Here is a 14,972-nt window from a genome sequence, read left to right on the forward strand (position 1 = left end):
ACATCAACAAAGGAGACATTTTCAAAAGTAGATACCAACATAAGCCATTCATACTAAACTGATTTATTTGAAACAAACTTTCAAAATACATAAAAATTCATGAAAAGAAAACTGTAAAAATCTACCTAAACAGTTTAGAAAAATAGCTATTTCAAACATATATTTAACATAGCTTAAACAGGAGATTGTATTTTCCATTTACATAGGACGCTGTCAGTAACTAGGTCTGGAGGCCAAACTCTCTAAGCATAGCACACAGTCGTCCCTCTGAGGATCCCCATTGCAGAATGAACAAGGCTTCTGGTCACTATGGAATCCTAAAAATATAAATTCTCTGCCTTTCTTTTGTTTTTTAACTTTGGACTAGTCTATCCAGCATGACTCAAACTTGACTAGGATGAAAATAGCACACAAAAGTATTTGTGAAAAATCAATTCTTACCCTGAGACGTTGAATTTGACAACCCTGCTTTTCAGTCATACTTAGAAAATGATTAAAATTGAAGTCATCAAGTAAAATGTATACGGATATTCCTCGAGTTGATGCCTCCACTATTTCTTTGAAAATGTCCACATCAGTAAATATATCCATCACTATAGCAATGACCTGTTAAAGATAAGCATATGAGACAATTTTAGACAATTAATAGAGAAAGATTAAAAAACTGCTTAGTTTTGGTAGAACTTTTAAAATATAGACAACAATTAAACATGTCATATATAGATACATAAATATTTGTGTCATCTCTAAAACAGAAGATAATAAAAATTAAAAAGTAGAATATGTCCATATTTATAACACACAACAATCTTCATATTTATTTTAAATTAATGGGAATCTAATTCTTGAGCATATTTGTAATTTAATGCAAATTCAAATCTCAGCCTGCACAGTTGTTTATAGGAGAAGACAGTAGGGAAGTTTTTATCGTTAATTGATTAATTTTTAATTTTATGTGCACTAGTGTTTCACCGGTATTCATGTAAGTGCTTCATATGCATACAATGCTCACAGGGGCGAGCAGAGGACACCTGATCCCCTGAACCTGGAGTTGTTAGCTGCTATATAGGTGCTGGAACCTGAATGCAGGTCCTCTACTAGAGCAGTCAGTGTTCTTAACCACTGAGTCATCTTTCCAGTCCCAGGAAGAAAATTGAAATTTTTCTAGGAAAACATATAAAGAAAGGTGACTGTAGAATTTATATTTAAAATAAAGATCTTTAAACCCAAGGTATATCTAAGAAAGGAAAAAAGATGAAGAACTGAATGTTATAAAAGGAAATGAAGACTAGCAACTTGTATATATGTGTGTGCCTAAAATTAGCTTAGCAGACAGAATCAGCAAAAGAAAAACAAACAAACCAAATACTCAGTCAATATGGCTAAGAAAGAAATACCCTAAAACAGAGGGCTCTAAAATTGAGTGGATCTAGGTTCACTGATGGAAAAAAAAATCAAAAACAAAAAAACAAAAAAACAAAAAACAAAAAACCCAGATGCCCAGAAATCCTGAGAGTGAAATCATGGTTAAAGAAAAAGAAAATCACTTATTTGATGGCACACATAGGTGAACTAGACATTTATCAACAACTTCCAATACAACAGGCAGGAAGAAAAACATCCCTGCCATTGCAACCTTGCATTTTCCTAGAAAGAGACAGCAGGTTCCAGGGATCAAGGCTTCCCGAGACCAAGAAGAAGGAGTGGGATGAGCTCAGGACAGGGCTCCTAGAGACAGTGCTCTCATTAAAGGAATTGAAGCTATCCACATCTTAAAATAAACATTACCATCTAAAATGGTGTTCTTTAATCAGTATATATAAATTCATTTTAATTATTGGAAATGAGCAAAAACTCATTTCAAGGATACATAAAGGTTTTGTTTGCAGAAAGTAACTGAAGTCACTGAACCAGTAGATGATTCTGTCACACCGAAGGCAGAACAAATGACTGTCTTTCTTGCCTGACAGATAAATCAGGACCCAGAACACTAGATAACACATCCTCAACAAGTCTGTCAGGCCTAGGAAGTCAGGCAGCTTCCCAGGGCCTCTGCTTTCCTCTCTAAGTGTGTGAAACGTTGTATATGCCTGACCAATGCCCCAGTATTGCTGCAGAATCAACATAACACAAGCTGTTCTGGACAGTGGCTTATGTTCTCAGTAAAGAACAAGGATCAGAAATTAGGAATGCTCGATGGGATCTGAAACGACCACGTGCCCATTTCCTCATTTAAATCAAAGGATGCTGAAGAAGATGGCCACAGTGACCATATTTAACCAAAGGGAAAAGTATATAACTCTTTTAATATATTTTATTTAGTATTTTTATTTTATGAGTATGAGTATATTGCCTGCATGTATGTGAGTGCACCCATGTCGTTCACTGCCACGGAGGTCAGAAGAGGGCTTCAGATTCCCCTGGACCTGGAGTTAAGGGTGGTTCGTAGCCGCCATGTGGGTGCTGGGAATCAAACCCGGGTCCTCTGCAAGAGCAGTCAGTGCTCTTAACCTCTTGAGCCATCTCTCCAGCGCCATATATAACTCATAAAAATAAGGCTCTCGGGGCTGGAGAGATGGCTCAGTGGTTAAGAACACTGGTTGTTCTTGCAGAAGACCCGGGTTGAATCCCAGCACCCACATGACAGCTAACAACTGGCTGTAACTCCAGTCCCAGGGGATCCGACAGCCTTTTCTGACCTCCTTGGGCATTGCTGGACACCATACACATAAAATAAAAATATAAAGAAAAATTAAAAAGAAAAATAAGGCTCTTCAAAAGGTGCAACTGATTTTGTCAGTACACAAACCACTTACATTCATTAAACTGCACAGCACTATAAATTATTTAAATTCTTCTCTTGACTATACATATAATTTTTGAATTATAAATTTAAAAAGTTAATAAATAAGTATATATTTTAGAAACATAACACTTTGAAATTTTTTTGGATTGATATTCCTGGTGATTTTTAAGATTTAAATGAAATTTCAATTCTTTTACCAGTGTCAAACATCCTGACTCAAGGTCATTGTTTTTTTATCTTTCTCACAGTACAGTACTAATATTTCCTGAAGTGGCCTAGACACTGGCGTTTACACTGAGTTAAAATAATATAAATATTATCAGCAAATATCGGTAAATTCATATTCATGATATAATTTAAGGTCATTAAGGAGACTACATAAACTCGTGTAGTAGAAAAATGTTACAATAACTTGAGAGAAATAGAAAAAAAGTGTGTGCACATGGTTCCAAGAGTTAAATACACAATAAAATGAAACAGACCACTGCATTTGAAGGTTAAACCTTTACTAATAAACATCATTACTTTTAGCTTCCTAAACTGGAGGATTAGCATTGCAAAGATAGAGGCAGAAATTAGGATGATGAGGATTGCAATATTTAACAAATATTTACTGAATTAAAGTAAAATTAATCAAAAAGATCACTATGTCTAGAAGCATTAAAATACATTAGACTGGGGCTGGAGAGATGGCTCAGTGGTTAAGAACACTGACTGCTTTTGCAGAAGACCCAGGCTTGAATCCCAGCACCCACATGGCAGCTAACAACTGTCTGTAATTCCAGTTCCAGGGGATCTGACAGCCTCTTCTGTCCTCTGTGGGCATTGCACAACACGAGTACACTGACCTACATATAGGCATAACATTCATACACATATAATAAAAATAATAAATAGAAAAGTACATTAGGTGGGATTTATGTGGATTATGAGGGATCTTGAACACATGCTACCTGTTTAGATTTGATAGGAACAACAATACAGATTCTAAAGGAATATCCGTCAGTGTGGCATATTGGGTAAACGTGTCTGCTGGTAATATGCATTCCAGAGTTATGTGGCAGAAGACTGTGAAGCCTTCTTTACAAATGATAATATAATGATCATATTTATAAGTGCAACCAGGACATAAAAATGCATGAGAAACAAGTGATGAAACTGAAAAGAAGTGAAACTTGATAATAGATTGAATAGAAAAGCTTCCATTACGATGTTGTTGCTAAATGCTTGCATTTTCTTAGAAAAATGCCTCACCATATCCATGATTTATTTTGAGTCTTATTTTGTTTCCACTTTTGTAATATATTAGCAATATGCTTCAGCATGACCCAGTTAGTTAATGGCACATAGGTATATCTTGAGTTAATGTTCGGCAGTCACATGGCTCCCAATACCACTCTCAAGATGTTTCATTTATAGGGATTCATATATCCCTCATAATTGTCTAAGAGAGGTAACAGGATTTATTTTTCTGACATAAAAAGTAAAATAATTTTTAAGGATAAAGATTAATGGTATTTCATAAAAAGTATTGAGAGGGGCTGGAAAGATGGCTCAGCAGTTAAGAGCATTGAGTGCTCTTGCAGAGGACCTGGGTTCAACTCCCAGCACTCACATGGCGGTTGACAACCATCCCTAACTCCAGTTCCGACACCCTCTTCTGACCTCCATGGGCATTGCATGACACAGATGCAGTTACATACATGCAGTCATTACACTTACAACACAAAATAAAATAATAAATAAAATATTAAAAATTTTTTTTAATATTGGGAAAAAATTGGACACAACTGAAAAACTTACAAGAATTTAGTCAAAGAATAAGGGGTGTGTGTGTGTGTGTGTGTGTGTGTGAGTCTGTGTATTCTACATCTATAAAAAGTGGGGAATGGCTGGGGGTGCTGACAACACAGTGGACAAAGCAGGGATATCAGAGTATAAGGGCTCTAGTGGAGGGAGGGAGGCTATGGGAGGGTGCCATATGGGAAGTGGGTGTATAGTTGAATAAGATGGTTTGGGATATTCTGTGTGATATACACACACAGAGAAAAACCCAACAAATTAAAAATAATGTATTATATTTGAGGAGGAAGCATAAAAGTTTATGTCATGTTAATTAGTAGAGGTGATGAATATTACCATTGAAATCTAACTGATGACTTTATAGACATACAAAGGTGCCAAGGATCTGAGTGCAAACAATTATGACTAGTAACAATCAGATACATACAGATTAAAGACGCATGCACCAACATCTCAGTGTTAGTAGCAAAAACAATGAGGCTTTCTGTAAGAAACAGTATATTTTAGAATGAAATGGAGATCTCTTTTGAGAGTTAAAAACTCATTCAATTTCATGTCCTACAGGGCTTATAATGAGTTCAATATTGTAAAACTGTATTGATTCAACAGCGAACGTAGAAATTTTATAGACACTTTTGAAGGAGCTGTGTCTTTGCACTGGAAACTGTTATTGAGCTTATTAAAGCTGTAATGATATGCTTCTTCTAAAAAAATTAAAAAATAATATTTAAAAATGTAGGAAACAGCATGCCTTGAAATGGAGATCTTCTTTAAAGGGTAAAAACTCTTTCAATTTTATATCTTACAGGGTTTATATTGAGTTCAATATTGTATAACTATATTAATTCAACTGTGAACCTAAAAATTTACAGCCACTTTAGAGAGAGATGTATCCTTGCTCTGGAGTGTGTTACTGAATATGTTAAAGCTGTAATGAAAAAAAATCTGTCAAGATAATGTGCTAATTGAGTTTCAAAAAGCAGAATGAAGCTGATATGAAGAACACGTGTCTCGGGCCTTTATTCTTGCAGAGTCTAAGAACTAACAGTTTATAGCTGTATACCAAACACTTTTATCTATCATAAATTAAATGATCTCATAGAAACCATTGAAATGACTTTGTATAAAATAAATCAATTAAACTAAAGAAGAAGTGGGCTTGGTGGTTCATGCCTTTTATGCCCAGCAAAGACAGGCAGATCACTATAAAACCAAGGCCAGCCAGGTCTACAGAGCAAGTTCCAGACCAGCTGGGACTACAGGGAACTCCATCTAAAAACAAGAACAAAACAAAACAAACAAACAAAACTAGAGAAGAAGTTGCAAGCATCTGGTTCAAAAGCCTATGTTGCAGCAACTACTCTTCACTTCTGAAAATGATGGTAAAGTCATGTGAGTAGAAAGGACTTTAAGTTCTACCAAAAAATTCCTAGAACTGATCAACACTTTCTGTAAAGTGGCAGGTTCCAAAATTAATCTACAAAAATCAGTAGACTTTCTATGTACCAAGAGCAAGCAATTGGAGAAACCCTACCATTCACAATAGCGCAAAAAAAAAAAAAAAAAAAAAAAAAAAAAAAAAAAAAAAAAGTCTTGCAACAGACCTAACCAAGGACATTGAGGAAGACACCAGAGGATGGAGGGACCTGCCATGCTCATATGCTCATGGATTGGAAGAATATTGTGAAAATGACTATCCTACCAAAAGCAATATGTAGATTCAATGCAATCTGAATAAAAATCCCCATGACATACTTTACAGAATTAGAAAAAAAGCATCCTTAAATTTTATGGAAGCACAAAGACCCCAGATAGCCAAAGCAACCCTGAGCACAAAGAGCAACACCAGGGGGATTACTATACCAGATCTCAAAGTATACTACAGACTTATATTGATAAAAACAGTGTGGTACAAGCAGTACAAAAATAGACACATAGACCACTGGAAGACCCAAACCTGAGTACATGAAATTTCAGCCACCTGTTATTTAGCAAAGGTGCCATGAACACATAATGGAGGAAAAACAGCATCTTCAACAAATGGTGCTGACAAAACTGGATGTCCACCTGTAGAAGAATGAAACTAGATCCTTATCTTTCACCTTGCACAAAAGTGAACTCCAAATGGATCTAGTTTCAATGTGAAACTAGAAACTCTGAAACTATTAGAAGAAAACATTGGCAGTAACTTATAAAACATAGGCATAGGAAAGGATTTTCTAAACTGGACACCAGTTGCTCAGGAATTAAGGTCAACAATGGACAAGTGGGATCTCATTAAACTAAAAAGATTCTGTATAGCAAAAGAAACAAGAAAGTGAAGGGAAAACCCACAAGGCGGAAAAAAAAATCTTCACCAGTGACACATCTGATAGAGATTTAACATCCAGAACATATAATGAACTCAAAAAAAAGAACCAAGAAAACAAATGACACAATTAAAAGAGGGGCCAAAGATCTAAACAGTAAGTTCTTAAGGAAAGAAAGAAAATGGCTAGTGTTCAACATCATTAGTAATTAGAGAAATCAAACTAATACCACCTTAAGCTTTCACCTTACCCCAGTCAGACTGGTTAAGATCAAGAGAACAAATGGTACCAAATGCTGTCCAGGATGTGGAGAAAGGGGAATTCTCATTCACTACTCGTGTGACTGCAAACTCATGCAACCCTTATGGAAAGCAGTGTGGAGAACTCTTAAAAAACTAAAAATGAATCTGCCATGTGACCCCGTTATAGCACTCCTTGGCATATACCCTAAGGACTCATCCTATGGCAGAGACACTTGTACAACCGTGTTTGTTGCTGCTCTTTTCACAATAGCTAAGAGACGGAAGTAATCTAAGTGCCCCTCAACTTTACACAATGGAGTTCTACTCAGTGGTTAAAAAAAGATAAAATAATGAAATTTGCAGGTAAATGGATGGATTTAGAAACTGTAATACTAAGTGAAGTAACACAGACTCAGGAAAACATTTGTGGATCCTCATTTGTGGATCCTAACACCAAATCCTTATAAATGAGTACATATCCTGATGTAACCGCAGGAACCAGGAATATGGAAGGGAACCAGGGAGATGAAGGGAAAGAAGGAACCCGAGGGGACAAAATTCTCCAGATACACAGTAAAAAAAAAAAAAAAAAAAGCCTTTAGCACAGAGGGAACCCTCTGGGGATGGAAGAAAGCCCTACCAGAAGCCAGTTATTAAATGAAAAAGTGCCAAAAGTGGGTTGCCCACCTATGATCTGTGGGCCAGAGGGGAGGGGCCCTAGAGTTTTCCAAAACAGTGAAGGCCATTGCCAATAATGTTGGTTGTACACTGGAAGTGGATAGTGAAACTGTATTGCTGAAGACATCCCATGACATGAGCATGGGAGAGGGGAAAATCAAGCTTGGTCTAAGCTGGAAACTCCCTGCCACTGGATGGGTGGCTTTCATAGAGCCAGATATGTAGGTGGCTAGGAGAGAACTGAACCCTATAATTCTGCTGAACGACGAACCCCATATACTATACTATCAACATGCCAAACAAGATGTTCCAACTGGCACAATAGTAGCATGTCTAGTGTGTGTACAAGCAGCAAATTTTTGATTGGATATAATGTCTGCACCTAGAGGTGGAACATACCTCTGATGCTGTAGACCAGATCAATCCCCTTTGGCATGGGAGGGTATAGGCCCCAGTGGGGAAGCCACTGCAATTGTTTTGTTAGATGGATGTGATGCACTTGCTAAAGTATCTTTCAAGCATTTGTGTTACGCCCATAGGTTGTCTTCATAGCAGCCACTGTTAGATGTTCTTGCTTCTTGCTGCTTGTATTTTTATAGTAGATGAAATTCCACTGAAATGGGCCAACAGCCCATGGCAAACAGATGATGCAGATACCGAAATGTTCAGTGCCTTGCCACAGTGGGAGTAAGATCATCCCACACTTATCACCCCCTCCAAGGCTCAGGGACTATTGCAAAAGAGAGGATGGAATGAATGTAAGAGCCAGAGCAAGGGGTAGTATGTTACCTCCTACTACTGTGCTGGAAAGCTGTAGTCACACCTCCTTCCCTTGATGGTCAAGGGGTTGATGGGAGAGTCAGTTACCCCTCTCACCCAATCAGTTGACCTTAGTTGCGTGTTGGGGAGGGCCTAAGGACATATAAGCTGAGAACGCCATGAGGCACCTCTCTCCCCATTTTGTGCTGCTGTCAGGAAGTCTCAGGATCTATATTTGAGTGTGGATGTTCCAGTGCAGTCATAAATGGGGGGGGGCCACTCTTCTGTAAATAAACCCCCACCCTATGCTCTGTTAGCAAGCCCAATAAACTTGTCAGGATTTTCAAAAAAAACAGAGCTAATGGAAACCTTCATTATTCCACCAAAGTTGATCCCATGTTGGCAAATCCTTTGGTGTTTGATTTCTTTTTTGTTTAAATATTTCTTAATTTATTATTTTATGTGTATGTGTATTGTCTGCATATAGGTAAGTGCACCCGTGTCACCCAATGCCCGTGGAGGACAGAAGAGGCTGTCAGATCTCCTGGAACTGGAGTTACAGACAGTTGTCAGCTGCCATGTGGGTGCTGGGATTCAAAACTGGGTCCTCTGCAAGAACAGTCAGTTTTCTTAACCACTGAGCCATCTCTCCAGCCCTCTGGTCTATTTTTTCCCCTTAAACTTCATTGTATATATATTTTTATGCAAACCGCTTCAAGTTATTTCTGGAAAAATGTGTTAAAAATTGAAAAAATAAAATACAAAAAAAATCTAGCTATATAATACATAATAAAAGTCAACAAGAAGTAAAGGGAAAGAACAGTATGGCAATAGCTCTAGCTTATAAAACTAATATATGCTTATAAGTTATTTCCCACATTCTTTTTATTACACTGTATGAGCCAAAATAATGTAAAAATTATCTTTTGCTTTTATCTTTATTTTACTTTTATTTTTCTTAGGCAAATTTTCATATGAGCTCTTTGTGAGTAAGCACCTGTTCTAGTTCGCTTTCTGTTTCTGTGATAAAACTCCATGACCAAAAGCAACTTGGGGAGAAAGGTTTTATTTCATCTTACAACTCCGATGTCACAATCCATCACTGTGGGAAGTCAGGGCAGGAACTCAAGGCAGGAACTGAAGCACAGAACACAGAGGAATGGTGTTTACTAGCTTACTTCCACTGGCTTGCTCAGCTACCCCTCTTTTTAAAAAATATTTATTTATTATATTTATTTTATGTGTATACGTGTATTGCCTGCATGTAGGTAAGTGCACCCATTTGGTGCAATGCCTATGGAGGACAGAAGAAACTGTTGGATCGCCTGGAACTGGAGTTACGGACAGTTGTTAGCTGCCATGTGGCTGCTAGGATTCGAACCCAGGTCTTCTGCAAGAACAACCAGTGTTCTTAACCACTGAGCCATCTTCCCAGACCCAGCTACCTCTCTATAAAGCTCTAAATCTTATAGCTCAATGCCTGACATTTGGGACTCACTCATGGGTAGGTCCATTTCTCTACCTCTGCCAACCATGGCACACACACACACACACACACACACACACACACACACACAACTTTGTCTCCTAAGCTCAGGTCAACTCTACTCCACACCTGCCGCTGTTCTTGTTAATCATACCATGGTACTGGCATCTCCAATATGCTGAGCTCTCAATGCAGCTAAGGCTGCAATATCACCAATGACCTATCCTGGCCTCTCTTCTGACCCTACCACACAGTACCAAGTATCAGCTGCTCTCCATGACACCTCTCATGCATTCAAAACTAATACCCCAGGTACCACAGCTTCTGAGTGCTGACTCTGAGGAAATAATTTCCCACAATATTTTGCCACAGTGATGCTGCCTCTTATTAACCACAGTTGATTCTTTATCACCAGCTCACCAGTGAAGCACAGGTTTCCTGTCCAGACATGCTTAATACGAAATATCAGATGAAGAGCCCTCAGTCTTTGCTTCTCTATGAAACTTCCCGAGCCAGGCCTCCATTTCTCTCAGCATTCTCCCCTTTCAAGATTTCATGTAACAGCCCATTAAGGTCTGAGCACTTAATGGGTTTTTTGTACCCAAAATTCCAAAGTTCTTCCATAATGCTCACTCACTCTAAACAACATGATCAGATCCATCAACAAAAGATCCCACTCTGTGGAACCAATTTCTGTTCTAGTTTGGCTTCCTGTTACTGTGATAAAACAATGACCAAACTTTCTTCCACTGACACATAGTGGAGGAATGTGTTTATTTTGGTTTGCAGTATCATGCATCATTGAGTGAAGCCAAGGAAGGAGCTCAAAGCAAGAAACTGGAGGCAGGAACAGAGGCAGAGACCATGAAGAAATGTTAATACAAGCTTGCTTCCCTGGCTTGCTCAGCTACCCCTCTTATACAGCCCAGGCCCACTGCCCAGGGATGGCACCACCCATAGCATGCTGAGCCCTCCTGCAATTAACAACGAAGAAAATGCCTCACACACATGGACACAGGCAAGAGAGTTCTCATTTGAGGTTCCAGTTTTCCAGGTGACTCTAGTTTCTATCAAGGTGACAAAGGTACCAAGCACAGCATCTTTGCTTCTGAAAATAACTTTAATGGCAAGTCTAATTATGGAGTTATGAAGAAAAAGAGAAGACAGCCTAAATAAAAGTACAAAAGAGCCATAATCCTTTCTGTGATTCAAAAATTTCAATCATTTTAGATGTTCTCTTTTCCAAAGTATTTCTCCCAAATTATCTTTTCCTGAAATTTAGTCTGGCTACTTAGCATGGGTTTCCAAAACAACCGTGTCACAAGATCTAGACAAAGTAAGTAGTGGTGGGGAGAAAATGGAACTGAAGACTGTCCAACTGCATTTTCGACTAGGATAATCTAGCTATGTGATCATAGTCTTGTCTTACAAACCTCAGGGAGAAAGTCTGTGGAGATGCACAAGGTTAGAAGGCTTGGAGGGAGAGGGGGAAACAACAAAGCAGATTCTACCACTGAACAATTAAAATGCCTCCAACTGTGTGCAAGGCAATTCTCAGAGTTTTGGAAGCATGCTCGGTAAAACAGGGCCCTCATACCAGTCACAAAATCCAAATAAAATTGAATGGAAGACTTAAGTATAAGACCCCAAAACATATAACTTCCAGAAGAAAGCATGCAAGAAATACTTAGAACCACAGAACAGGCAAGAAATTTGACTATACCACAAAACATAAATCTATTAATGTATAAACCTATTTTCATAATGAATTCTTAAGATAATTAATATGACTTGGTTCCTATATTTTAAGATATAAAAATGAAGCACTCCAAACACAGACAAATGACAATGCATCAAACTTTAAAATAAAAAAAAGGACTTTTGTACATCAAAAGAAATCAGAGTGAAGCAATAACCCAAAGAATGGGAGAAAATATTTGCAACTATATGCCTGACAAAGGATTGAGATCCAGAACATAATTGGTACCCCAAAAGTTCAAAAGCAGAAAGACAAGTAGTCTGATTTAAGAGTAGACAACATCATTAAACGTCATTTCCAGAAGACATATAGTCAATTAGCATAAAAATTGCTCAACATTACCAATAATCAAAGAAATGCATATTAAACCCACAGTGAGGTTTTCTCTCATACCAGTAAAAATTGCTGTTATCAAAAGATTAAAGATCAAAAGCACTAGGAAGAATGCAGAGGAAAGGAAAGGTTTGCATACTTTGGTGGGAAGGTAAATTAGTCCTTATGAAAAATAGCATGGAGTTTCTTATAAAATTAAACACAGAAGTGAACAGGCTTTCCAGGTGCACAGGGAGAGACAAGAAGAAACAGAGGCTGTGGAAACAGAGGATAGTCTAGGCCTAAACCAGTGCAGTGCACCCAGGCGTGTGGGGTTGATGACACTCAGCAGAGACAGTGGAAGTGGGGAGCAAGCCAGCGCGGATCTAGGGTAGGGCACGGAGGTGTGGGTAGCAACAGAGTAAGGTGACAGAAGCAGGGTTGACTAGAGGTGTGTGATTCCTGGATAGCGACTGTTATCGCAGATCACAGCTGACTTTTAGGGGATGATGAAAAATGGGACCTGAAGACCTGGAAACCAGTCCCATAGAGGAAATCAAAACTTCAGCCCTACTATGTCTTGGATCTCTTCTGAACATTCCAAGCATCTCCATGGAAAGATAAAGAGTGATCTGAATTTTTAACAAAAGAGGGGAAAAAAAAGAAAGGAAAGAAGGAAAAGAGGAAGGAAGGAAAGGTCCCAACCAACAAGCCAGCTGCAGATGTTAGAGTCAGTGCAGAAGCAGAATCAACGTGAAAACCCAAGGCAACACCCATCCTCCCCAAATGACCAATCTCATGGTGACGGACCCGAATGATAGTGAGTTAGAGCTTCCTGACCAAGAGAATGCATGCACAATTGTAAATATGTAAAACAACATAAAAGATATGAATATACTCTAAGAGGACAAACAGCAACGGAGTGAAATAAGAAGTCAATTCAAGATGTCAAAGTAGAATTCACCAAATGGATAAAGAGATTTGCTGAAGAAAAAACAAACTGAAATGAGGCTGGAAAGGAAAAACTCAAGAAGTCAAATGAAAAGCTCAGTTGAAAGCCGTGCCAACAGAATGTAGCACACGGAAAACAGACTACCAAGGCCTGAAGACAAGATACAGGGACTGGATCATTTAGTCAATTAAAAAAGTTTAAAAATAAATCAGTGGCCAGGCGTGGTGGCACATCCCTTTAATCCCAGCACTTGGGAGGCAGAGGCAGGTGGATCTTTGTGAGTTCACAGCCAGCCTGGTCTAACATAGCGAGTTCCAGGACAGCTGGGGCTACAAGGAGATCCTGTCTCAAAAAAGAAAAAAAAAATGAAAAAAAAAAAAAATCAGTGGGACATGGGAGAGATGTGAGACTACATGAAAAGACCAATTTTTTGAATTATTGGTGTAGAAGGAGAATAATTCCATGTCAAAGGCATAGAACATATTTTCAATAAAATCCTCAAAGAAGATTTTGTAAATCTAGAGAAACAGATGCCATCCAGATATAAGAAGCATACAGAACACCAAAGAGACAGGAACAGCAAAGAAAAGGCCAACAACAGACAAGTGGGGCCTCATCAAACTACAAAGCTACTGTACAGTAAAAGAAATAACCAAAAAAGGAAAGAGAAAACCCACAGAGTGGGAGGAAATCTTCACCAGTGACAGAGATTTAACATCCAGAATATAGAAACTAAAAAAAAAAAAAAAAAAAAAAAAAAAAAAAAAAAAAAAACCACAAACGGGGGGAAAAAATTCCCACGAGACAAAAATTTAAAACCCAAAAAAAAAAAAAAAAAAAAAAAAAAAAAAAAAAAAAAAAAAATCAAGAAAACAAACGACACGAATGACACAATTAAAAGATGGGTTAAATATCTGAACAGAAATTTCTCAAAAGAAGAAATAAAGCTGGCTAAGAGAAAGTGTTCAACATTGTTAATAATTAGGGAATTGTAAATTAAAACCACCTTAAGATTTCATCTTACCCCAGTCAGACTGGCTGTGATCAAGAGAACAGAGAGAACAAATGATACCAAATGCTGGCAAGGATGTGGGATTGTAAACTCATGCAACCCCTACGGAAAGCAGTGTGGAGAGCTCTAAAAAACTAAAAATGAACCTACCATATGACCCGGTTATACCACTTTCGGCATATGCCCAAAAGACTCATCCTATTGCAGAGACATTTGTATAATAATGTTTGTTGCTGCTCTTTTCACAATAGTTAAGAGATAGAAGCAACCTAAGAATCCCTCAACTGATGACTGGATACTGAAAATTTGGTAGATTTACAAAATGGAGTTCTACTTAGCAGTAAAGAAAGATGAAATCATGAAATTAATAGGTAATTGGATGGGACTAGAAACTGTAATACTAAGTGAAGTAACACAGACTTGGAAAAACAAACGACCTATGTTCTCCCTCATTGTGGATCCTAGCACAAAATCCTTATATGTGAGTATGTATCCTGACATAACTGCAAGAACCAGGAAAATAGAAAAGAACTAGTGAGGTAAAGGGAAAGAAGGAACCCTAGAAAGACAAACAGTGGGAGATAGGTGTTACTAAGGGAGATATGGGTAAATGAAGGTATTTAAATGGGAGGAGGGGAGGAAGAGTTATACGGGGAACTATGGAAATAAGGGGGAAGAAGGAGCTCAAGAGAGGTGGGACCACAACAGTCAGGAAATATCAAGGGAGAAATGGGGAAAACGGGGATACTTTAAATGCGGAAGGTATGGAGGAAAGGTTAGACAGGGAGAGAGATAAATAATGGCAGGTGAGATAAATAATGCCTAGCTAGTATAAAAAAACCAGAGGGAATCAT

At 38.0% G+C, this 14,972-nt stretch overlaps 1 protein-coding gene across 1 annotated transcript in view; it reads right to left on the reverse strand.

The window, feature by feature from the left end:
- Fam83b (family with sequence similarity 83 member B) overlaps positions 1-14,972 on the reverse strand; it is a 72,722-nt gene that overhangs the window by 12,336 nt on the left and 45,414 nt on the right. Inside the window, exon 2 of the mRNA XM_008846126.2 lies at positions 442-606. Coding sequence (XP_008844348.1) covers positions 442-606 — 165 coding nt within the window. The remainder of the gene's footprint in view (positions 1-441; positions 607-14,972) is intronic.

This window comes from Nannospalax galili, unplaced genomic scaffold, assembly GCF_000622305.1.
Source record: "Nannospalax galili isolate Female #2095 unplaced genomic scaffold, S.galili_v1.0 scaffold522, whole genome shotgun sequence".
In the NCBI taxonomy this organism is placed as follows: Eukaryota; Metazoa; Chordata; class Mammalia; order Rodentia; family Spalacidae; genus Nannospalax; species Nannospalax galili.